The following is a 26,419-nucleotide window of genomic DNA, read 5'->3' on the forward strand; positions in this document are numbered from 1 at the left end:
AATTAATTTTAAGAAATCATATTAAAAAAAATTCCATGAAATAACATCAGCTGTGTGGGGTAATGGTTAGTGCATGCATAATCCATTATTAACGAATATATCGACCTCATGAGGGGTACAGGTCAGAGGGGACGGGGTCCACACAGAAATGTCCACTCTGAGATAACCATGGGCACATATACATGCACAACATCATGGGTATACACACTGTAGAGGATGGACATAGGGCTAATTACACAGGCATTATGGAAGCCATGAAATGGCCGGACAAGCATCAGGGATAAGTGGATGAGATGCAGGAGGACACAGTCCAGTACAAGTCGTCTCACAGGGATCAGTATATGTAGAAGGCATGCACACAATACCTTAAATAATAGGGCGAGCTGATAGTCCTTCACAAGAGGAATGAAGAAGAGAAGCAGACTAATGAGAACCGGCAGATCTATTACAGGCCATCAGATTTTGGAGTATTACAAAACATTTACTATATAAAACAGAGTATTAGGACATGTAATGAAGGAAATGAATATATACATAGGGGGCATGACCACTCTACTACAGCAGTGTGCCAGGCAATACCACCACCGGCTCCGGCCGGGATCACACCACCGGCTCCGGCCAGGGTCACACCACCGGCTCCGGTCGGGATCACACCACCGGCTCCGGCCAGGGTCACACCACCGGCTCCGGCCAGGGTCACACCACCGGCTCCGGCCAAGGTCACACCACCGGCTCCGGCCAGGGTCACACCACCGGCTCCGGCCAGGGTCACACCACCAGACTGCCTCTCATCTGAAAGAATCAGGAGGATTATGGCGATGAGTTCCTTGGATGTGGAGAAGACAGGAAAAACCAAAAATATTTCTCCATTCTGTCAGTCCATGGAAATCGGACAGCACTCGGAGGTTATCCGAGTGCGGTCCAATTTTTTTTGGGAGGACCCATTGACTTGCATGGCTGAGTGCAATTTCTTTTTTTTACTTAGACTCAGTCCAAGGGAAAAAATAAATAAATATGTATATTGGACATGTGAACGGCCTCATGCAACAGCATTGGTCAAAGTACGATTTGATGTTTTGCAGGATCACACAGAGCATGAAAATATGGTCGTCTGCATGAGCCCTCAGACTCAGTCATGAAGTATGAGGGGGATGACCTAGCGAAGGCATTAAGCAATTAAACCAGCCCCCTCCATGAGGTCACCAACAACAGGAGCCAGCCCATGTTACACACACAAAACTATGTAGGCACTTGACCAATGACAAGCACGGAAGTAAATCCATAGTGCAAGAGTTAAAGGGAACCTGTCACTACATTTGACCTATGTAAACTATTAATATGGGCAAAAAGGCTATTGACTGCTGAAAACAGTCCTCCCTGTAGGTCCCATATCAGATGTGGCGTGGCTGAGAAATCCTCATTTATCACTTTACTAGATGGTGGCCCGATTCTAACGCATCGGGTATTCTAGAATATGCATGTCCACATAGTATATTGCCCAGTCAGGTAGTATACAGCACAGAGTCACGTAGTATATTGCCCAGCCACGTAGTATATTGCCCAGCCACGTAGTATATTGCCCAGTCACGTAGTATATTGCCCAGTCACGTAGTATATTGCCCAGTCACGTAGTATATTGCCAAGTCACGTAGTGTATTGCCCAGCCACGTAGCATATTGCCCAGCCACGTAGCATATTGCCCAGCCACGTAGTATATTGCCCAGTCACGTAGTATATTGCCCAGCCACGTAGTATATTGCCCAGCCACGTAGTGTATTGCCCAGTCACGTAGTGTATTGCCCAGTCACGTAGTATATTGCCCAGCTACATAGTATATTGCCCAGTTACGTAGTATATTGCCCAGCCACGTAGCATATTGCCCAGCCACGTAGCATATTGCCCAGCCACGTAGTATATTGCCCAGCCACGTAGTATATTGCACAGCCACGTAGTATATTGCACAGCCACGTAGTATATTGCACAGCCACGTAGTATATTGCACAGCCACGCAGTATATTGCCCAGTTACGTAGTATATTGCGCAGTGACGTAGTATACAGCACAGAGCCACGTAGTATATTGCCCAGTTACGTAGTATATTGCCCAGTGACATAGTATACAGCACAGAGCCACGTAGTATATTGCCCAGCCAGGTTTGTCAGAGGTTAAAAAATAAAGAATAAACATATACTCACCTTTCTGAGGGCCCCTTGTAGTCCACGGCAGCTTCCGGTCTCAGGGTTGGTATGAGCGCAGGACCTGTGATGACGTCGCGGTCACATGACCGTGACGTCATGGCAGGTCCTTCTCCCATACCATCTTTGCCACCGGAACCTGCAACGGAAGATGGCGGCCGGCGCAAGCGACTACGGAGGGTGAGTATAGCAGGTTTTTTTTTTTTATTATTATTTTTAACATTAAATTTTTTACTATTGATGCCGCATAGGCAGCGTCAATAGTAAAAACTTGGGGACACACAGGGTTAAAAGCGGCAGTAACGGAGTGCGTTACCCGCGGCATAACGCGGTCCGTTACCACCGGCATTAACCCTGTGTGAGTGGGGACCGGAGGGGAAGCGGGCGACAGGCACTGACTGCGGGGAGTAAGGAGCGGCCATTTTCTTCCGGACTGTGCCCGTCGCTGATTGGTCGCGGCAGCCATGACAGGCAGCTGGCGAGACCAATCAGCGAATGAATATCCGTGACAGAAGGAAAGAAAGAAGGACAGACGGAAGTGACCCTTAGACAATTATATACTAGATATAATAATTCCCCTTGATGTATAATAATCTCTGGAGGCAGAGTTCTCTCCAGGCACCATCCGCCACAGAGCCGGGAAGAGGTCACTTCTATAAAGTGATAAATAGATGATTTCTCAGAAAAAGCACAGCAGATAGGAGACTCACAGGTAGCACTTTTATGAGAAGTCTGTAACCTGCAGGTCCATACTAATAGTTTACACGTCAAATGTAGTGATAGGTTCCCTTTAAGTTACACCTCTAAAGAAACGGTCAGCACAAAATGACTGTTCAGACCAAGTACAGGCACTTAGGTGCATCCTTGATGTGGTGCAGCAGTTCAGAGCACCTTCACACTAAGTTACTGGGATCTGCCGGATGACAATGGTTATCTGAACTATGGCGGATCTGGCAGAGCTCCATGCTTTGTGTAAGGCTATCAAGTCACAAGGAAAGGTGCCCTCTAATATAGTCGGAACATAAATTAGGTCTCAATGTGCTGCACAAAAAGAAGGACCGATTATAAGGCAGAGTTCACCATGAGCATAAACAAAAATCGTCAGTTTTAAGTCTAGAAAAAAAAATTGCAATTTTTCATCAACATGCGATTCGCGTGACCATTCCTCATGTACCCACGCCATCTGGGTGACCATGCCTCATGTTCCCATGCCATCCAGGTGACCATGCCTTATGTTCCCACACCATCCAGGTGACCATGCCTTATGTTCCCGTGCCATCCGGGTGACCATTCCTTATGTTCCCGTGCCATCCGGGTGACCATTCCTTATGTTCCCGTGCCATCCGGGTGACCATTCCTTATGTTCCCGTGCCATCCGGGTGACCATTCCTCATGTTCCCGTGCCATCCGGGTGACCATTCCTCATGTTCCCATGCCATCCAGGTGACCATGCCTTATGTTCCCATGCCATCCGGGTGACCATGCCTTATGTTCCCAGGCCATCCGGGTGACCATTCCTTATGTTCCCGTACCATCCGGGTGACCATTCCTTATGTTCCCGTGCCATCCGGGTGACCATTCCCTATGTTCCCGTGCCATCCGGGTGACCATTCCTTATGTACCCGTGTCATCCGGGTATCCGTTTTGCTCATCTGTGTGGCATCAGTTTTTTACATAATTTAATAAAGGTCAAATACAGTTTCCTATGTCAATAATTGTAGTGGATCTATGAAAAGCCGCTTGCCATGTGGATGGTAACCTGTATGTGATTCATTTTTTACACCTTCATTGACTTATAATGGGCGAGTCTGATCCAGATTATGGCGCACAATAGTGCCTGCTTCATGTGAACCACCTCACTGCCTTGCACTGGACATTGTGTGTTCACATGTTGCCAGCTTTGCACATGGACAGCACACGGATATTTACTACGCACCTGAAATGTGATATCAGTCCTCTACAAAGCGATGTATGTCCATGGAGGATGTAACAGGGCACTAACAGTGTTACTTGGCACTATCCTCTACTACTCACTGCCAATTTTTATTTTTTTTTTCCTTTTTTTGGGGGGGGGGGGGGGGGTGGGGGTCTCATGCAATATAATTTTATACACACAATCCATGTTTTTCCTCTGATGTCCCAGACATATTACACAAATATTCAACCCCATGTTATGTGCCCATCAGTTATTGGGGTACAAGATGGGAGAAGGGTGGGGTGTCCGAAGGGCCCTGATCATCTATCTCTATGGGGATTACATTCCATATTTCAAGTTTACAGACGAACAAAAATATCTTTACCCTTTTCCACGGCCAAAGCCCCCAGCAATGAGCTGCTATTCCACCTCTGTGGGTGCTGAATATCGCCTATAAAGAACATGTACCTTCCAAAACAGGATGCTGCAGTGCCGGCAGAAGTGCAGCGTGTCCCCGTACTGTTCCCTTTTTGGGTAGTATTTCTCCAGTGTGAAGAACATTAGTTTCCAGTCAATATGACCATTTTCTGTAAAGATCAAATCTTTACAAAACTACAAGAGAAAGGATAACAGAAATGCAAAAAAATATATTAATAAAGCCATAGACAAGATGGTCGCTGCAAAAACGTACAGAAATGTCATTATGTTTTGGGTGGAACGATGGTTACGTAAGAAGTCACACGATTGCGAGAACAAGGTAACCTTGGCGGTGTGAACATGTAGTTAAGACTTGCTGAACATAAATGGACATAGAAAGGCCAGGGATTCTGTAGAGCGATAACGAACGAGATGAGATCATGTGTTACACAACCTTATTAGCTTAGGAACCAAAGGTTGGCGGAGAACGTCCGTAATCTCCTAATATAGCGAATAAGTGACTGGCTGCGTAGGAGCCACCATGAAGGGTTGTATAAATCCACAATTTAATAACGTCACATGTCTGTTTCAGACAATTTTTACTCTTAGAAAGGTCCCGCGACCATAAACTGATCACAGAATGTTCTTGCTGGTCTAGTGGTCAGGGGAAGCAGGGCTGCCAGTGTCAAATTTCCCTGCACTGCCTTCAAAGGTGGAAAAAAAGCATTAGCTGAAAATGGCACGATTTTTTATTTTGTGTATGTCCGGGATTGGCATCTGCACCGTCGCAGCTACAGCCACAAAATTTTGCACAGTCACACGTCTGGACCCCGAGAGCGTCATAGGCTATATTGTGAGGCGAAATTTTAACCCCGCACGTTCCAATTCACCAAACAATTTTGCCCCTATCTACATAATGGGGAAAAAAGTGAAAGGAAAAGTGTTGGAAGCGTCGCAGCTACAGCAACAAATTTTTGCACAGTCACACGTCTGGACCCTGAGAGCGTCATATGCTACGTTGTGAGGTGAAATTTTAACCCCGCGCTTTCCAATTCACCAAACAATTTTGCCCCTATCTACATAATGGGTAAAAAGTTAAATGAAAAGTGTTGGAGGCGTCGCAGCTACAGCCACAAAATTTTGCACAGTCACACGTCTGGACCCTGAGAGCGTCATAGGCTATGTTGTGAGGTGAAATTTTAACTCCGCGCTTTCCAATTCACCAAACTAATTTTCCCCTATCTACATAATGGAAAAGTGAAAGGAAAAGTGTTGGAGGCAAATTGACAGCTGCCAGATGTGAACAAGGGGGACTTAAAGAATGAGAGCGATGGCGCAAAAGAGTATATACCGATCAGTTGCTAAGGTGGGGCCCCGACATGAGATACTCACCACACATGGAGATATGAACACACACACAAAATGCGCCACACACTACCACGTGCTTGAACACATATTACCCTCAGCACACATTTCACCACAAATACACCAACCTCGCCACATAAAAGTCGAAACACAAAAGTCGCCGCTCAAAACTCGCCACGCGCAAAACTCACCACATGCAAAAACTCGGCTTACGCAAAACTCGCCACAAGTGCAAAACTCACCTCATGGAAAACTCGCCACACGCAAAACTTGCACACGCGGAAAAATTGCCACATGCACAAAATTTGCAACACATGCAAAAGTTGCCTCACACAAAACTTGCACATACTCAAAAGGCACCAGACATAAAACTCACCACGCGCAAAACTTGCTGCACACAACTTGCTACACTAACCTGTTACATGCAACTCGACACACAAAAAGTTGCTACACGCATGTTGCCACACACAACTCAACACACACAACTTGACAAACGAAACTCGCCCTAAAACACACACAAGTCTGGTATTAGCCTTCAAAAATAAAAATCTGATTAATAAGCAGACAAATGTACCATATAGGAAATACAGCAGCTGTCAGTCACATGACCTGTCTATTATGTGTATGTGTGAGCTAATATATACTGCCAGGGGGAGGGCTTCCTGTTGGCTGGGGATTTATCAGGCTGCCAATTTAGCTTACAAATACTGAGGTAAAAATAGTGAGCAAATAACGTGTTAACGAGGTCTAATACAGGAGATCACACAGGTATATACTATATACAGGGGAGATGACACACAAATATATACTATATACAGGAGAGATAGCACACAGGTATATACTATATTAGAGGAGGAGATGACATACAGGTACATACTATACACAGGAGGAGATGACATACAGGTTTATACTAAATACAGGAGGAGATGACACACAGGTATATACTATATACAGGAGCAGATTACCTACAGGTATATACTATATACAGGGGAGATGACATACAGGTATATACTATATACAGGAGATGACATACAGGTGTATACTATATATAAGGGAGATGACAAACATGTATATACTGAGGTGAAAATGAGAGGTGTGAGGTGAAAATGAAAAGGTGTGAGTGCAAAATGAGAGGAGTGAGGGAAAATAGTGTAGTGATTGGAAAATGACAGATGTGAGGTCGAAATGACAAGTGTTGGGGGGAATGAGAGGAGTGAGGGAGAAAATGAGAGGTGTGAGGGAGAAAAAGAGATGTGAGGGGGAAAATGAGAGGCGTGATGGGAAAAATAAGAGAAGTGACGTGCTATAACTAACCACAGATATTTACTATGCCCAGGCAACGCCGGGCTCTTCAGCTAGTAAATAATAAAACTATACGTTTGGTGTCTGAACTCGTAATGTGTATTCAAGTAACTTGCGGAGTTTTTGAATACACATTGACGGTTCGGGAACTTACTTGGGCACTCTCTATAGTTGTGCGCATGATTAGCTATTTCACCATGTGAACTTGTAATGACCTTGAGAATCATAATGGCAGGTCAGCTTTAGCATTTAGTGAACATGGTTAAAAAAAAAAAAAAAAAAACACAACTGTAGGATTTCTTTTTTTTTTTTGCAATTTCACCACAGAATTTTTTTCCCCATTTTCCAGTGCAAGACTTGTTAAAACCAATGGTGTCGTTTAAAAGTAGAACTCGTCCCGCAAAAAAACAAGCCCTCACATGGCCATTTTGACTACACAAAAAAAAAGTTATGGCTCAAGGAAAAAAAAAAAGGGAGCAAAAGAATGAAGATGCAAAAACAAAAATACCTCTGGAAGTTTAGGGGATAACTTATTAACAGCCGCGGGTGGATCTCTGATCCACCCGCAGCTGTTGGAGGCATATGACAGCTGATCAAATCAGCTGCTATGTGAAGGTAAAGATGTGGGCTCTGGTGCTGAGCCCGCAGCTTTCCCTGAACATCACGGCTCATTAGAAATGCAGGGATATGACCTTGGACGTACCTATTCGTCTAACGTCGTAAAGGGGTAATTCAAGTTATTTTTTATTTCAATTTTAAGCTGGACGAGCAACATCCAACAGGCAAATTTAGCTGCTGCTATTTTTTTTTTATACAAAATTTATGTTAGCCGCAAAATCACACGTCTAAGGAACTTGGACATAATTTAGGCTGCATCTTTCTATGCCCTTGGTGTCATTTTTTTCTCCATGACAGATAATTTTCTGTATGAAAAGTATAATATATTGGTCAGCGCATAGTAGAATTGCCACAGAGCGGAGGTCAGATATGGCTCGTGGTGGTTTTGTATCACTTGTAATACGTATTAAACCTGTTCTGGTGTTTATAAGAATAGTTACCATTTTCTCTGAAAAGTGATATTTGCAAAGCTCTTTCCAGAGATGGTGGTCTTCGCTAAGAATATGCCACGATTGTGTCATCTGACCCAAGTTGATTATGTCCCAGGCATCAGAGAACCTGAAGAGGATGTTGCTCTTCATCTGTTGTGGCAGATCACACAGGGTCGGACCATTGCCAAGTTGCTAAAATAAAAAGATTGAATGATGAACGGTCACTTAGAATAAAACACTACATGAATGCAGCAAAGCGAGAGAGGACGAGGTGTACCGGACTGATCTGAAGGGTCATCAGCTGTTCCTGCCATGAAAGGATAGTCTCCAGCCGAGAAATCCAGATGTTCATATTTCCGATCAGAACACATCTGCCACCTTCCCTGATCAGGATGCACAGGGTGGAGCTCAGGTCATTAAGAAGATCCCGAATTAATTGTGGATTGTACTGATCCTCAAGAACTGAAACAAAGGGTGAGAGATCCCAGAAAAAACATGAAATCCAGTGTGAAGTAAAAATCTTAGCATGATACGGCACGCGATGAAACCAGATTATCAGCTTAAAGAATTCACGTTACAGCAGCTAGCTATGGAGGTCTATGGGGAGGCAAGGGGGAGTAGGAGTGATCTACTGCAGGCGGCCACAGAGATGCTGCTGCTTCTACAAGTGTTCTCTATCACTTCAGTGCTGGACTCACAGCAATCATGCTCAGTAGCTGCTATTATGTTGTATGTGAGCAATAGAGAGAAAAAAGTAGATCCTGCTTTTCTATATGTGAACAATAGATCAGGTTTACCATGGATGATAATACACAGCAATAGTGAGCAGTGTTACTGTGAACCCAGCGCTGAGATAAGATGAGGAGCATTAACTAGAAACAGCATGTGTATTAGTAGTTACGAGTCTCATAATAACATCTTTTTACAGAAAAATGTCACTTGAGTTTCTTATGTTTGCCTGTACTAATACCTTATGCAAAGCTGCTCAAAGTTGAGAGTCACTTATAAAAAAAAACAAAAAAACACCACAACCTACAAAACTGGCTGCTTTTTGCCACCACTGGAGCAAGTTTATTACACACTTATTTCTGTTTTAAATTTTTTTTTATTATGCTGACATGGATTGTCCAGTCTCATAATAGAAGTCTGCAATCACTCTGACCGCAGACTTATCATATGACAACTTTAATGTTGAGAAAGTTTAATGTTTGAGAAAGCCATCAAACGCGAAACGCGCGTCAAGGGTTATAGGGCGGACCACTGCACCTCTCCGGACTTACAATGGGTAAGCACTGATACTTATGATACATACGCTCTTTAGAATTGGGTGGTGCTGGTAACACACGTGCACTTTTTGATATGAGCCTGACTTTCCTTGTATATATGTGCAAGCACCCGCAGCAATGGAGCTATGTTCCAAGTATGGATATATGCTATACCAGGTCTTACTAATGGAGCAGTGTTCCCCCCTTTGAGTGTTCAGTCAGTGTTCCTTCTGGTAGTTTTATGTTATATGTGGTTTCATTATATGTTTAAACAATAAAAATTATTTTTATTGAATTATTGTGTGGTGATATATGTACTCTGTTTCTTGTGTTTAAATGACTACTATGCATTACTCTCCCCCGCAGCAGTGACATCTATATAGAATTCATACAACAAGGTCTATGGAGGGAAATGGAGTTCTGCAACAGGTAAAAACATCATTTGGAGATCCAATGTCCGTCTCTTCGACATCGAATTGTTTCTGTAATTATAACAAAATTCCTTTATAAAGCAGGTAGTACTGATGACACTGCGCAGCCGGCGCAAAGCAAGGTGGGCGACAATGTTATCTAAAAATGTAGAAGATGTTGTTATCCTAGTTTACCAACACATAAGGGATTGTCCGCTAATGGCCCCGATCTATGGCCCAAGGGTGCTGGATAAAGAATGTACACTCATTTCTGTACTCCTCTCCCGGACCGGCTGCTTCGCGCTCAGCCCTGACTTGTGCCGCGGTCATTGCATTCAGGTTTGTCCGATAAGAACACCGGTCCTCAGTTCAGACGTGAGACTGGCGGGGAACACAGGGCTGAGAGCGGGGCGAGTCCAGGAGAAAAAGGACTTATTTTATCCTAAGTAATCATCCTAAGGCCATTAATCATCTTAAAAACCAAAGTATATTACTAAACTGTACATTCAGAGCTCCTAACAAAAAACAACGGCCCCTGTAGACCCCACACTCCTGTTGCCTCTGTGGTTCCTTAATACATTTGATAGGTAATCCTCAGGGCATTTGCCCGCCATGTCACTAAATAAACACTAAAGAGTGATCAAACGTACTGCAATGTAAAAAAGACTTGCTGTGCATAGGTTTCATCTTAGGAAATATGAAGCTATTAAAAGAAGCTCCAAAGACGTGGAACAATTAACAGAAGTGATCGGTCCATTCATCAGGTGGCTTCTGCTTAGGGAAGACTCACTTAATTAAAAAAAAAAAAAACAGGCCAGCGGTAAAGATGTCACAATAAAAAGACAAGATGTTTCAGGAAAAAATAAAAAAAATTAAAAAAAATAACGCGTTTACTAATTTGTTTCTGCTTGAAAAACTCAGCGATTATGCAGACGTCTAGAAGACGTCATGTGTAGATACTGTGATAGGGTCACTGGCACAGTGTATGATATGTGTCACTGTGCATAATGGTGTCAGTGATGTGAAACCAGAGGTTTCCTCCAACACACTATGTGTTGTTGAGAAGGTTAAACTAAAGTTGCTTATATGGTTTTATGTGGGCACCCGTAGAGTCGGTGGGAGGGTGCTCACCATATCTCCTCCTGCAGAGCGGACATTGACTTGTTTACTGACAGGACCTGGGATGATGTCACGGTCAGGTGATCATCACATGGTCTGACTTAAAAAGCTGGTCTACAGTTAGTAGGTGTTGTGCCTTGGGAGAGGAGGAACTCCCACAGGGTTCCAGGAGGAGCTGTGGACTTTGTGTCATCTGCGGGTGATTCCTGCAGTGAAAGGACCCTTTAAACTTTATATTTTATTTTGCCATTAGGCCAGAAAGGCCACGTTTGCTTTATTCAAACACGGTTATGGTTTATGTTGTCTTTTAATAAACCAGCAAGCGATTTAGGTTGAAAGGAGTTCCTGAGTCTACGTGTGCTAGCAGCCTAGTGAAGCAACCCCTCACAATACCCTTAAAGGGAACCTGTCACGTGAAGAAACACTAGCAACCTGCAGATACGGGGTTAATAGCATTCTGACCTTGCCTGGCACCTGCACTTAGACCCCACTGCCGGGAGTATATTAACTTAACTCTCCCTGGCAGCGTTTGGTGTTCAGTCACCGTCCTGTGTAGAAAGAGTGGCTGTAACCACGCTGCCCTCACTGAATATCAGCCAGGCCTAATGCTGAGCTGCTGTCAGTCCCGGCAGCGCTCTCTATACACAGAATGGTGACTGAACGCTATTGGGGGGAATAAAGCTCCTTTCCTTTCGGCAGCAGAGGACTAAGTGCCGGCACCGGTCAGGTTCCAAACACTATGAACCCCAGATCTGCAGGTGAATAGTGGTTTTAACATGACCGGTTCCCATTAAGTAGCATACAGATGAAAGTCAACTGACAGCAAACAGACTACAATAGATCAGACCTCACATGGGAAGACTTGATAACGTTACCTTTTCTTACAATGGTTTCCAGGATGTTAAAGTAATTCTTCTGAGCCGCACCGCTCAGGGACGTGAGCTGAGATTTAGCAATCAGATGAAGCAACTAGAATATAAAACACAGAGAAATCAGGTGCGAGTAGACAATGCTGTATTCTGTAGGCAAAAACACAGAGGACGTCTGATCCCAGAGGGAGATGTAATATTTCCTGCCCTTCGCTAACTAACAGAGTGTAATAGTCCTACATGGTTATGCATTATTCATAAAGGGGGTCTGTCAGCAGAGGACTGTTCACACCAGGTGCCGGTGACCCTTAGCGTGGCCAAACATTTAACCCCCAGGCCTGTTTCCACCATCATGACCAGGCCAAATTGTTCATTTCTGACCAGTGTCACTTTATGAGGTCATGGGTGAACGGATCCCATTGATTCCGAGACTGGTTTTCGTGACATGTGTTTCGTGTTAGTGGTAAAATACCTTCGATACAGAAATTCAGCGGAAATTTTGCGCTTTTCCAATATTGAATTCTTAGGCCTCTAAATCAGAGACTTATGTCACACAATAGTTTATAAATAATATTTCCCACATATCTACAGATCAGCAACATATTTTGAAACAACTTTTTTTTTTTTATTCTTTACGAAGTTATAAGGATTAAAAATTGACCAGCGATTTCTCATTTTTCCAACAAAATTTACAAAACTTTTATAACACCTCATTGGGATCAATGCTTGGTGGCCGCAGGATGCATGGAAAAAAAAAAAAAGGAAAAAATTGAGTGATCAGCGCTCAGCGGCAGGGGAGGATTAGGGAAGATCAGGCAAGGATCAGGGAGGGATCAGGAACTCTTCCTTCTTCAGAAACAGCAGTGATGCACAGGCTTAAAAAAAAGTCTCTGGCACCACAAGGCCCAGCCGACACAGCGTGACAGATCGGCACAGTGACTAGTCCGGAGCGGTCACTGGGGGCGATCAATGTCACCCGCACCAGTCAGAGCTGGCCCTGGGGACTCCCTGGTTGCTAGGCTCCAGCCTATGACCTCTTCTCTTACAGCACCGATCCTGGGCAGGACATCAGTGTTTCAGGCCTGAAACACAGAAAACGCTGTGATTGGCTGTTCAATTATCAACAGCCAATCACAGCCATCGTAGTTGCTTTGGTGACGACATGTGACCTGCTTCAAAATGGCGCAGGCACATGAAAGCGATCACCTCCATAATGGTCGTGGTGCAGCCTTTCCCCATTACGGAGATAGGAGATGGCGGCTGCTACTGATAAGATGCCATGTACATGGGAGGAGCTAGAGGCTGAGCGCCTCCTATCTAGTCAGAATTGTATCCATAGCAACCGCCATCTCCCATCTCAGACGCCAATTTTACCTCAGGATTGAGAATGTTGATAATGACGGATCAATTTTGGCAGAGAAAGAAGCAGATTCCACTAATAAAGATATATTACAAAGTTTGTTATTTAAATGTGTACTGTTGATTATGAAATAAAAATTAAAAACGACGGCTACTCTTTAAGTGCACCTACCCACCGACTTGTTTTTCCTCACTCTCGACCTCCCGTCTGATTGACAGCTCTTGGTTTACTCAGCCAGATAAGGATGGAGATAGAGGGAAAACAAGGTGGGAAGAAGCACTGAAATGTTTGGCTCGGCCGAGCGCCTGTACTTGGTTGGGGCAGTTATTCGGTGCTGAAGGAGTCCCTTTACTGAGGATCCCCCTCTCAGCATAGCCATGAAGATGGAAAAAACAACAACCACCGCTACACTCCTCCTACCCAGGTCCAGCGCAGCCCCGGCCTCTGTTGACAAGCTAAGCAGCGATGCGAATGACTCCAGAAAACGTGACCGCTACAGTCAGCATGAGCTGCTGAGCAGTGATTGGCTGCAGCGGTCCAGGAACTGTAGTTGTAACGTCACCGCTGCAGCCGGCAACAAAAACCTGGGCAGTACAGTGCAGCCTAGTGAGGTTTGTTGTTTTCTTCTACATTTGCATAGCTATACTCTATGACTCCTGGACAACTTCTTTACCATTAACTATGCCTAAAGACACAAAACAAAGATTAAAAAAAACCAAGAACAGAATCTTGAGAGGTCAGAGGCGACATTTACCAATGGGGTAAATTGTTCCAACACCCCCACAGACAGGCTGACATACGTCCAGTGTAAATGACCACAACGCTCTAGGGGGTGAAGGTTCATTTGGATTGTGATGAATATCTGTAGGCCGAATCCTCCTAATAACCACGCACGCTCAGACTGACTGACTGTGCACGTCTGCTGGAAGGGAGAAGCTGGGAAATGGCGACTTTGGCAGCAGCTCATTCTCCAAAGAGAGCTAAAGGATAAAGAAATCCAATATGGCTGACCCTTCTCTTCCCACGGTGCAGGTATCTGGAGACGGTGGGGCCGCCCAAACAAGATCATTGTACTCTGCCGACACCATTCTGAGGTGCAGACGCTTTAAAGTGTCACGTAAGAACAGGTCACCGATAACATCTCCCACTTAGATAATAATAAGACGACAACTTACTGTAGCCACATAACTGAACCTTCGGATGTCCTGGATCGCACTTGAAAAGTCTAAACGATTAAAGGCTTCGCCCAAGGTACAGTACCCGTGTCTCTGCAGAAAAACAAGAGGTTTTACAGCACCAGCTGCAATGGCAGGCTCACATCAGCAGATACAACAAAAAAATAAATAAAAAATAAATCGTTTAGTCTCATCCAGAAAACTGGGACGATTTTCTCACCTGTCATCCGTGTGCGAACCATTTTTTAAAGCAGCTATTTACAGTTTCCTACATTACAGAATTGCAATGTCTCCGTAAAAACTGGATGCTATACTCTGGCTCCATTTGGCATCCGATGTTTTGGTTTTTTTTGCACACCCATACACTTGAATATATTAGTCTCATCAGATTTATGGAAGAAAGTGACACCAGACATCCCACCAATCAGCTGTCATCATGCCGGCAGCGGACACTACATAATGAACAGAGCCCAGCTGCAGCCCTAGGCAGCGGACACTACATAATGAACAGAGCCCAGCTGCAGCCCTAGGCAGCGGACACTACATAATGAACAGAGCCCAGCTGCAGCCCTCGGCAGCGGACACTACATAATGAACAGAGCCCAGCTGCAGCCCTCGGCAGCGGACACTACATAATGAACAGAGCCCAGCTGCAGCCCTCGGCAGCGGACACTACATAATGAACAGAGCCCAGCTGCAGCCCTCGGCAGCGGACACTACATAATGAACAGAGCCCAGCTGCAGCCCTCGGCAGCGGACACTACATAATGAACAGAGCCCAGCTGCAGCCCTCGGCAGCGGACACTACATAATGAACAGAGCCCAGCTGCAGCCCTCGGCAGCGGACACTACATAATGAACAGAGCCCAGCTGCAGCCCTCGGCAGCGGACACTACATAATGAACAGAGCCCAGCTGCAGCCCTCGGCAGCGGACACTACATAATGAACAGAGCCCAGCTGCAGCCCTCGGCAGCGGACACTACATAATGAACAGAGCCCAGCTGCAGCCCTCGGCAGCGGACACTACATAATGAACAGAGCCCAGCTGCAGCCCTCGGCAGCGGACACTACATAATGAACAGAGCCCAGCTGCAGCCCTCGGCAGCGGACACTACATAATGAACAGAGCCGAGCTGCAGCCCTCGGCAGCGGACACTACATAATGAACAGAGCCCAGCTGCAGCCCTCGGCAGCGGACACTACATAATGAACAGAGCCCAGCTGCAGCCCTCGGCAGCGGACACTACATAATGAACAGAGCCCAGCTGCAGCCCTCGGCAGCGGACACTACATAATGAACAGAACCCAGCTGCAGCCCTCGGCAGCGGACACTACATAATGAACAGAACCCAGCTGCAGCCCTCGGCAGTGGATGCTACATAATGAACAGAGCCCAGCTGCAGCCCCCGGCAGCGGACACATTATTATTTGAGCTAGGCTGCAGTCCTGTTCACTTTTTCTATTGGGCCACCACCAAAGCTGATAACTAATCAGATGGACCACCACCGATCTCATATGAATGACCTATCCTGAGGATCGGTCATAAATATCATTAGCCCAGAAAATCAATTTTTAAGTTTAGAAGAAAAAATAAAATAATTATATATCACCCCTAAGTGTATATTTACTCATAAGGGAATAAAGGGCATTAGATAGGTCAAGTACTTACTTCTCTTGTACTTTCTTTGTGCACATATATCCATTTCTCTTGGTAAAAATCTAAGGGGGAAAAAAAAAATTCAACATGTAACGTCAAACCCATTCTTCCATTTTGCAGTTCACCCAGTGATCACAGCTGAACCTCTAAGGCTATGTGCCCACGTTGTGGATTGGTGTGCGGATTTTTCCGCACGATTTTTGTAAAATCCACAGGTAAAAACACAGTAACCGCGGATTTCACCTGTGTTTTTACATCTGTGGATTCCTATAATGGAATAGGTGTTAAACACTGCAGAATCCGCACAAAGAATTGACATGCTGCGGAAAGTAAACCATGGTATTTTCCGCACCATGGGCACTGCGGATTTGGTTTTCCATAGGCTTACATGGTACTGTAAACTGCATGGAAAACTGCTGCACATCCTCAGCCAAATCCGCAACGTGTGCACGTACCCTAAGGGTGCCATTACACCACTCGAATACTGCCACCTTAAACGACTGCTGATCGGTAAACATAACGACTGGTGCTCGTTGAATATCCTGCGTAGTCAGGCAGACCGCTCTTCAGATGTGCACTAAACAATCAGTAATAGATCAATGAGTGAGCATTGGCTGCCATAGTTCTCAGCAGCAAGAGTGCCGTTTACCCTAGACGATGAGATGCCAAGAACGATGATCATTTGTACAAACCAAAAAAATCATTTCACCCGACGACCAATGAATGTTTTGCTTGTTTGTCGGGCGATCAGCACCCAGTTTACACTCCATGATTATCGTGACATGAGCGTTCCTAGGATTGCTCATTCGTGAGAATTGTGCAGTATAAAAATGGAACTTAACTTGTTGCACGTTTACTTTAAGGATTACATCACTTTCCTCCAGGGTATAGGGAGTGCACAGAATGCCGCCCATCACAGATAACAGGCTGCATCATCCCACAATAGACTGTATTGGATAATGGGCCACTGGGGACCTGAAAACCTGCAGCAGCGATCTGTGGGCACGTCATGTGAATGTGAACTGGATAGAAAGAGAAAGCTGGGCAACAATGGTCCAGACTAATCAGAGTGGAAATCTCAGCACCAGAGACAACGGAACACACTATAGTTCTCCCTGCAAGTGTAAGTTAGGCTAGGTTCAGATTGCGTTAGGGCAATCCGTTTAGCGCTAAGCACTAGTGGATTGCGCTAACGCAATGTCTTTTTCGGGGTCGCGTTTAACGTCCCCGCTCTCGCAGATCCCCGATCTGCGAGAGCGGGGAACGGACCTCGGGTGCGCCGCGGAAAATGGCACGCGCTAGCGATGCGCGTTCCCATTGCTGCCAATGGGCGCGCTAACGGACACGTTGCACGGCATTAATTTCGCCGTGCAACGCTGTTCGTTAGCGCGGTCCCATTAACACAATCTGAACCTAGCTTAATTGTCGACATCGAATGTTGGATCTCATCTGTTTTGATTCTTTGCTGGACCAAAATAAATTACACTTGCAGCAAGACCTATAGTCTCATCCGTTGTCTGTGGTGCTGAGGTTTCCACTCTGAACTGGTCATATGTATTTATTGCACCCACTGAAAACAGGAATAGAAGTTTATCTCTGCATGTAGCGACACCCTAAATCCACCCAAGAGGTGCCAAGACAAGCATAATTTAAAATTTTAACGATTTGATAGCAGCCCATAGGCTATATAAAGACTTAAGGCATAGAAGGGGGGGGTCTCCTATGCAAGCATCCCCCATTAGACAGAGAGCTTCAATACCGCAACTCTGGTGGAGACAATGCAGCAATGGATTACAACATGCCCCTATATCTATTGAGAAGCAGCGTTCAGCCAGCAGCCATGTAAGGAATATAGAAATATTACTAACACGACCGTATTTAATGTGGTCGGTACTTTTATACCAGTAGCCCTAGATTGGTAACACATATTAGGGTTGTCGTACCTCAATGGACATTATTCACATAGGCCTTAGATTTATAAGAAACGGGTCCATGTCTGGGCTGCTGAGAGTTTCAAAGTGAAGGAGAACGAGACTATCAGCAAAGAATGACTGTTCAAACCAAACACAGGAGCTCGGTGCACCATGGCGTGATCAAATATTTAAGTGCACCTTCCCACCATCTCCACCTCTTCTTTGATTGACAGCTCTGGCTTTACAGGCGAAGATAGATGGTAAACAAGCAGGTGGGAAGGTGTACATAAATGATTGGCCGCCATGGAGCACCGTGCGCCTGGACTGGATTTATATAGTCATTTTTGGTGAAAGAGTCCCATTAAGAAGGAAAGTCGATAAGAGGAAATTGCCAACCATAAATGACCACATGCTCATCTTACACTGGGACTTTGTGGTGTTGTTGAATTGCTCCTTTTCACTTTTCGTCGGGGGTAGAGAGCAGCTTTCAGTCTCAAAGGTTTCGCCATCATTAATATTTAACCTGAGATAGAAAACACACCAAAGATAAGTCTGGTTTATTCTGGGTATATTATACAAACTGCAAGAAATAATTCCAAGATTTTAGCAGCTGCCAACTTGCCGGTGTAATTAGGCTCGATCCACATAAAAGTACATATTGTGCAGTCAGTATACTTTTTTTTTTCTTTTTTATTTTTTACGCCCACTGTATAAAAAGGGCAATGCTTGTTAGGGCAAGGTGTGTGGGAGCCAGTGAAGCCCTGAGAAGTGTGATAACGTGCTGGTCGGTGGATATCTGACCGCTGGGACCCAAACCAATTGGCATTCCTGATGGGGCACAATTATCTCCATTATAAAATGTAGTGGCAGAAAAAGACACCTGACCACCGCTCCGTTCACTCTTTATGGGCCTGCCAGAAAACGCAGAGCACAGCCCCAAGGAGAATGAATGTGTAGCGATATCGACAGTGAAGGAGGAGCAGCGAGGACCGATGTGGACGGTGGAGGAGGAGCAGCGAGGACCGATGTGGAGGGTGGAGGAGGAGGAGCAGCGAGGACTGATGTGGACGGTGGAGGAGGAGGAGCAGAGAGGACTGATGTGGACGGTGGAGGAGGAGGAGCAGCGAGGACTGATGTGGACGGTGGAGGAGGAGGAGCAGCGAGGACTGATGTGGATGGTGGAGGAGGAGGAGCAGCGAGGACTGATGTGGACGGTGGAGGAGGAGGAGCAGCGAGGACTGATGTGGACGGTGGAGGAGGAGGAGCAGCGAGGACTGATGTGGACGGTGGAGGAGGAGGAGCAGCGAGGACTGATGTGGACGGTGGAGGAGCAGCGAGGACCGATGTGGACGGTGGAGGAGCAGCGAGGACCGATGTGGACGGTGGAGGAGGAGGAGCAGCGAGGACCGATGTGGACGGTGGAGGAGGAGGAGCAGCGAGGACTGATGTGGACGGTGGAGGAGGAGGAGCAGCGAGGACTGATGTGGACGGTGGAGGAGGAGGAGCAGCGAGGACTGATGTGGACGGTGTAGGAGCAGCGGGGACTGATGTGGACGGTGGAGGAGCAGCGAGGACTGATGTGGACGGTGGAGGAGGAGGAGCAGCGAGGACTGATGTGGACGGTGGAGGAGGAGGAGCAGCGAGGACTGATGTGGACGGTGGAGGAGGAGGAGCAGCGAGGACTGATGTGGACGGTGTAGGAGCAGCGAGGACTGATGTGGACGGTGGAGGAGCAGCGAGGACCGATGTGGACGGTGGAGGAGGAGGAGCAGCGAGGACTGATGTGGACGGTGGAGGAGGAGGAGCAGCGAGGACTGATGTGGACGGTGGAGGAGGAGGAGCAGCGAGGACTGATGTGGACGGTGGAGGAGGAGGAGCAGCGAGGACTGATGTGGACGGTGTAGGAGCAGCGAGGACTGATGTGGACGGTGGAGGAGCAGCGAGGACTGATGTGGACGGTGGAGGAGGAGGAGCAGCGAGGACTGATGTGGACGGTGGAAGAGGAGGAGCAGCGAGGACTGATGTGGACGGTGGAGGAGGAGGAGCAGCGAGGACTGATGTGGACGGTGGAGGAGGAGGAGCAGCGAGGACTGATGTGGACGGTGTAGGAGCAGCGAGGACCGATGTGGACGGTGGAGGAGCAGCGAGGACCGATGTGGACGGTGGAGGAGCAGCGAGGACCGATGTGGACGGTGGAGGAGCAGCGAGGACCGATGTGGACGGTGGAGGAGCAGCGAGGACTGATGTGGACGGTGGAGGAGCAGCGAGGACTGATGTGGAGGAGCAGCGAGGACTGATGTGGAGGAGCAGTGAGGACTGATGTGGAGGAGCAGTGAGGACTGATGTGGAGGAGCAGTGAGGACTGATGTGGAGGAGCAGTGAGGACTGATGTGGAGGAGCAGTGAGGACTGATGTGGAGGAGCAGTGAGGACTGATGTGGAGGAGCAGTGAGGACTGATGTGGAGGAGCAGTGAGGACTGATGTGGATGGTGGAGGAGGAGCAGTGAGGACTGATGAGGATGGTGGAGGAGGAGCAGTGGGGACTGATGTGGATGGTGGAGGAGGAGCAGTGGGGACTGATGTGGATGGTGGAGGAGGAGCAGTGGGGAATGATGTGGATGGTGGAAGAGCGGTGTGGCTGCTGAACTCACAGGTGAAGATTGAAGTTGTTCCTTTCAAAGTCATCACAGGGGAATTCACATCGTTTCCATCCATCCTCTGTTTTCATCCAGCTCCAACCTGGAGAACGCCAATCTTGACCCAGAAACGGCATGACTATTCTGCTGGGAATTGTAGTCCTGTTAGGTCACGTATTAGTCATTTGAGGCATGCATTAGGCTTGGTTCACACAAGTCAGGATTCATTCATGAATAGTAGCCACACAGCCTAATTCCCAATGCGCCTTTACCCCGCTTCTACTGCATCATCAAAGTGGAGGACACCAAGGTAAGAGGTTATCAGAGTTGACATAAAACGCCAGAACCTCTACCGGTTCTGTAACTAGGGAGCTGATGTCCCGTGTGGATGGGGTAATGGTCACACATACACAGCGATATTTGTGCAGAGTGTGAACGTTTTCAGATGTTTGCCCCTCTACTTTACACAACAGGTGAAGACCCCAGATGCCCCTAAGATAAAGCCACTGACACAAACTAGTGACAGCCAGAGTCGCCGTCTCATTCCTGCTCTAACACTACAATGCCCAGTGCCAGCACCTCGGAGGAGCTTCTTAGGGAGGACTTTCCCCATTGTCCCACAGTCTCCAGGATCGGACGTATCTCAGGTCATTGCGTCCAAGTGAGTGGGGGTCTCGTGGCTCCTGAGTCACAGAAAACGTCTATGGGAGCATGAACTGTTCTGTGCTCGGCCGCTCACCTGGACCCGTAACACCAACCCGTGTGCAGACATTGCTATCGGCTGGAAGTGTCATGGGGAATGTCACCACAGGAGACAAGGGCGGCGCTGCAGCTATAGATTCTATAAAGGGGAGGGGGTGGGACCCAAAGAGGGGGCAGGGGTCCGACTACTGGAGTTCAGGGCCTGAACATGGAAGGTAGAGGTGCTGGGACCCTAAATAGAGGGAAGGAGAGCTGCTGGGACCCTAAATAGAGGGAAGGAGAGCTGCTGGGACCCTAAATAGAGGGGAGGTAGAGGTGCTGTGGACCCTAAATAGAGGGGAGGGAGAGCTGCTGTGGACCCTAAATAGAGGGGAGGGAGAGCTGCTGGGACCCTAAATAGAGGGGAAGGAGAGCTGCTGGGACCCTAAATAGAGGGGAAGGAGAGCTGCTGGGACCCTAAATAGAGGGGAAGGAGAGCTGCTGGGATCCTAAATAGAGGGGAGGGAGAGGTGCTGGGACCCTAAATAGAGGGGAAGGAGAGCTGCTGGGACCCTAAATAGAGGGGAGGGAGAGGTGCTGGGACCCTAAATAGAGGGGAAGGAGAGCTGCTGGGACCCTAAATAGAGGGGAGGGAGAGGTGCTGGGACCCTAAATAGAGGGGAGGGAGAGGTGCTGGGACCCTAAATAGAGGGGAAGGAGAGCTGCTGGGACCCTAAATAGAGGGGAGGGAGAGGTGCTGGGACCCTAAATAGAGGGGAAGGAGAGCTGCTGTGGACCCTAAATAGAGGGGAAGGAGAGCTGCTGGGACCCTAAATAGAGGGGAAGGAGAGATGCTGGGATCCTAAATAGAGGGAAGGAGAGCTGCTGGGACCCTAAATAGAGGGGAGGGAGAGCTGCTGGGACCCTAAATAGAGGGGAAGGAGAGATGCTGGGATCCTAAATAGAGGGGAGGGAGAGCTGCTGGGACCCTAAATAGAGGGGAGGGAGAGGTGCTGGGACCCTAAATAGAGGGGAAGGAGAGCTGCTGTGGACCCTAAATAGAGGGGAAGGAGAGCTGCTGGGACCCTAAATAGAGGGGAAGGAGAGATGCTGGGATCCTAAATAGAGGGAAGGAGAGCTGCTGGGACCCTAAATAGAGGGGAGGGAGAGCTGCTGGGACCCTAAATAGAGGGGAAGGAGAGCTGCTGGGACCCTAAATAGAGGGGAGGGAGAGCTGCTGGGACCCTAAATAGAGGGGAGGGAGAGCTGCTGGGACCCTAAATAGAGGGGAGGGAGAGCTGCTGGGGACCCTAAATAGAGGGGAAGGAGAGATGCTGTGGACCCTAAATAGAGGGAAGGAGAGATGCTGGGATCCTAAATAGAGGGGAAGGAGAGATGCTGGGATCCTAAATAGAGGGGAAGGAGAGATGCTGGGACCCTAAATAGAGGGGAAGGAGAGCTGCTGTGGACCCTAAATAGAGGGAAGGAGAGATGCTGGGATCCTAAATAGAGTGGAAGGAGAGCTGCTGTGGACCCTAAATAGAGGGGAAGGAGAGCTGCTGTGGACCCTAAATAGAGGGGAAGGAGAGATGCTGGGATCCTAAATAGAGGGGAAGGAGAGATGCTGGGATCCTAAATAGAGGGGAAGGAGAGATGCTGGGATCCTAAATAGAGGGGAAGGAGAGCTGCTGTGGACCCTAAATAGAGGGGAAGGAGAGATGCTGGGACCCTAAATAGAGGGGAGGGAGAGCTGCTGTGGACCCTAAATAGAGGGGAAGGAGAGATGCTGGGATCCTAAATAGAGGGGAGGGAGAGATGCTGGGATCCTAAATAGAGGGGAAGGAGAGCTGCTGTGGACCCTAAATAGAGGGGAAGGAGAGATGCTGGGATCCTAAATAGAGGGAAGGAGAGCTGCTGGGACCCTAAATAGAGGGGAAGGAGAGATGCTGGGATCCTAAATAGAGGGGAAGGAGAGCTGCTGGGACCCTAAATAGAGGGGAAGGAGAGATGCTGGGATCCTAAATAGAGGGAAGGAGAGCTGCTGGGACCCTAAATAGAGGGGAAGGAGAGCTGCTGTGGACCCTAAATAGAGGGAAGGAGAGATGCTGGGATCCTAAATAGAGTGGAAGGAGAGCTGCTGTGGACCCTAAATAGAGGGGAAGGAGAGATGCTGGGATCCTAAATAGAGGGGAAGGAGAGATGCTGGGATCCTAAATAGAGGGGAAGGAGAGATGCTGGGATCCTAAATAGAGGGGAAGGAGAGCTGCTGTGGACCCTAAATAGAGGGGAAGGAGAGATGCTGGGACCCTAAATAGAGGGGAGGGAGAGCTGCTGTGGACCCTAAATAGAGGGAAGGAGAGATGCTGGGATCCTAAATAGAGGGGAGGGAGAGATGCTGGGATCCTAAATAGAGGGGAAGGAGAGCTGCTGTGGACCCTAAATAGAGGGGAAGGAGAGATGCTGGGATCCTAAATAGAGGGAAGGAGAGCTGCTGGGACCCTAAATAGAGGGGAAGGAGAGATGCTGGGATCCTAAATAGAGGGAAGGAGAGCTGCTGGGACCCTAAATAGAGGGGAAGGAGAGATGCTGGGATCCTAAATAGAGGGAAGGAGAGCTGCTGGGACCCTAAATAGAGGGGAAGGAGAGATGCTGGGATCCTAAATAGAGGGGAAGGAGAGCTGCTGGGATCCTAAATAGAGGGGAAGGAGAGCTGCTGTGGACCCTAAATAGAGGGGAAGGAGAGATGCTGGGATCCTAAATAGAGGGGAGGGAGAGCTGCTGTGGACCCTAAATAGAGGGGAAGGAGAGATGCTGTGGACCCTAAATAGAGGGGAAGGAGAGATGCTGTGGACCCTAAAAAGAGGGGAAGGAGAGCTGCTGGGGACCCTAAATAGAGGGGAAGGAGAGCTGCTGGGACCCTAAATAGAGGGGAAGGAGAGATGCTGTGGACCCTAAAAAGAGGGGAAGGAGAGCTGCTGGGGACCCTAAATAGAGGGAAGGAGAGATGCTGGGACCCTAAATAGAGGGGAAGGAGAGATGCTGGGATCCTAAATAGAGGGGAAGGAGAGATGCTGGGATCCTAAATAGAGGGAAGGAGAGATGCTGGGATCCTAAATAGAGGGGAAGGAGAGATGCTGGGACCCTAAATAGAGGGAAGGAGAGATGCTGGGATCCTAAATAGAGGGGAAGGAGAGATGCTGGGATCCTAAATAGAGGGGAAGGAGAGATGCTGGGATCCTAAATAGAGGGAAGGAGAGCTGCTGGGGACCCTAAATAGAGGGGAAGGAGAGATGCTGGGATCCTAAATAGAGGGAAGGAGAGATGCTGGGATCCTAAATAGAGGGAAGGAGAGCTGCTGTGGACCCTAAATAGAGGGGAAGGAGAGATGCTGGGATCCTAAATAGAGGGGAGGGAGAGCTGCTGTGGACCCTAAAAAGAGGGGAAGGAGAGCTGCTGGGGACCCTAAATAGAGGGGAAGGAGAGCTGCTGGGATCCTAAATAGAGGGAAGGAGAGCTGCTGGGACCCTAAATAGAGGGGAAGGAGAGATGCTGGGACCCTAAATAGAGGGGAAGGAGAGATGCTGGGATCCTAAATAGAGGGAAGGAGAGATGCTGGGATCCTAAATAGAGGGGAAGGAGAGATGCTGGGATCCTAAATAGAGGGGAGGGAGAGCTGCTGGGATCCTAAATAGAGGGGAAGGAGAGCTGCTGAGACCCTAAATAGAGGGGAGGGAGAGCTGCTGTGAAAGCTGAACAGGGAAGGGTGAGAAGGGGAAGTGGGCGCTGCACAGGGGAGTCTGCACAGGCACGGGGGGGGGGAAGAACCTGCAGGGGCCAGTGAGGACTTTACAGGGGGCCGGACAGGAAAGGCTGGTACCCCAGAGTGGTGGCACTGTAAGGACACCCTGCACCCCCCTCGGTCGGGGCGCTGTTGTTACCGCAGATGAGCAGTACAGTATGGAGTGTGGACGGTAACATCACATCACCTAGAAATGCAGCAGAACGCGGCACACACTGCAGTCACAGTACTAAACCACAGCTACTTCTACCGCTGGAGAACTACCACTCCCAGCATGCTCCGCCCTCCCCCACCCCCGCTACCTGAGCAGCCGCCGTCCGCTCTACATGGAAGATCCAGCACTTGTTGACGGAAGTCTCCTCTGAGCTATCTTCTAATGGCAATGGCGCCGTCAGCCCCGCCCACTATGGTGCTTATTGGTTGAAAATCTAAGACCGCCCCCAGACTCTGCTGTTATTGGTCTCGGAATGATGATCACGTGACGTTTACCACATGGTTCTGTTTTCTTTTTGCTGTGGCCTGTGCTGCTGCTGCGCCGCAGCTTGATCGGAGGAGAGGAGAGGGCAGTGTGATCGGAGGAGAGGAGAGGAGAGGGCAGTGTGATCGGAGGAGAGGGCAGTGTGATCGGAGGAGAGGAGAGGGCAGTGTGATCGGAGGAGAGGAGAGGAGAGGGCAGTGTGATCGGAGGAGAGGGCAGTGTGATCGGAGGAGAGGAGAGGGCAGTGTGATCGGAGGAGAGGGCAGTGTGATCGGAGGAGAGGAGAGGAGAGGGCAGTGTGATCGGAGGAGAGGGCAGTGTGATCGGAGGAGAGGAGAGGGCAGTGTGATCGGAGGAGAGGGCAGTGTGATCGGAGGAGAGGAGAGGAGAGGGCAGTGTGATCGGAGGAGAGGAGAGGGCAGTGTGATCGGAGGAGAGGAGAGGGCAGTGTGATCGGAGGAGAGGAGAGCGCAGTGTGATCGGAGGAGAGGAGAGGAGAGGGCAGTGTGATCAGAGGAGAGGGCAGTGTGATCGGAGGAGAGGGCAGTGTGATCGGAGGAGAGGGCAGTGTGATCGGAGGAGAGGGCAGTGTGATCGGAGGAGAGGGCAGTGTGATCAGAGGAGAGGGGAGGGCAGTGTGATTGGAGGAGAGGGGAGGGCAGTGTGATTGGAGGAGAGGGCAGTGTGATCGGAGGAGAGGGCAGTGTGATCGGAGGAGAGGAGAGGGCAGTGTAATCGGAGGAGAGGAGAGGGCAGTGTGATCAGAGGAGAGGTGAGGGCAGTGTGATTGGAGGAGAGGGGAGGGCAGTGTGAT

General features: G+C 48.2%; 1 protein-coding gene across 3 annotated transcripts in view; it reads right to left on the reverse strand.

Moving 5' to 3' along the window:
* FBXO25 (F-box protein 25) overlaps nucleotides 1–25,540 on the reverse strand; it is a 38,236-nt gene extending 12,696 nt beyond the window's left edge. The window contains exons 1-10 of one of the 3 annotated variants that reach the window (XM_069727981.1): nucleotides 25,430–25,524; nucleotides 20,663–20,791; nucleotides 18,434–18,534; nucleotides 16,111–16,160; nucleotides 14,441–14,533; nucleotides 11,912–12,005; nucleotides 8,520–8,704; nucleotides 8,252–8,434; nucleotides 4,578–4,721; nucleotides 366–392 (exon numbers count right to left, since the gene is read on the reverse strand). In XM_069727981.1, coding sequence (XP_069584082.1) covers nucleotides 366–392; nucleotides 4,578–4,721; nucleotides 8,252–8,434; nucleotides 8,520–8,704; nucleotides 11,912–12,005; nucleotides 14,441–14,533; nucleotides 16,111–16,160; nucleotides 18,434–18,534; nucleotides 20,663–20,784 — 999 coding nt within the window. In that variant the 5' untranslated portion in view covers nucleotides 20,785–20,791; nucleotides 25,430–25,524. Of the gene's footprint in view, nucleotides 1–365; nucleotides 393–4,577; nucleotides 4,722–8,251; nucleotides 8,435–8,519; nucleotides 8,705–11,911; nucleotides 12,006–14,440; nucleotides 14,534–16,110; nucleotides 16,161–18,433; nucleotides 18,535–20,662; nucleotides 20,795–25,429 lie in introns of all 3 variants that reach the window. The other 2 variants (XM_069727980.1, XM_069727979.1) reach the window with 2 other exon arrangements.
* Nucleotides 25,541–26,419: the final 879 nt, after the last annotated feature.

This window comes from Ranitomeya imitator, chromosome 5 (assembly GCF_032444005.1).
Source record: "Ranitomeya imitator isolate aRanImi1 chromosome 5, aRanImi1.pri, whole genome shotgun sequence".
Taxonomy (NCBI): domain Eukaryota; kingdom Metazoa; phylum Chordata; class Amphibia; order Anura; family Dendrobatidae; genus Ranitomeya; species Ranitomeya imitator.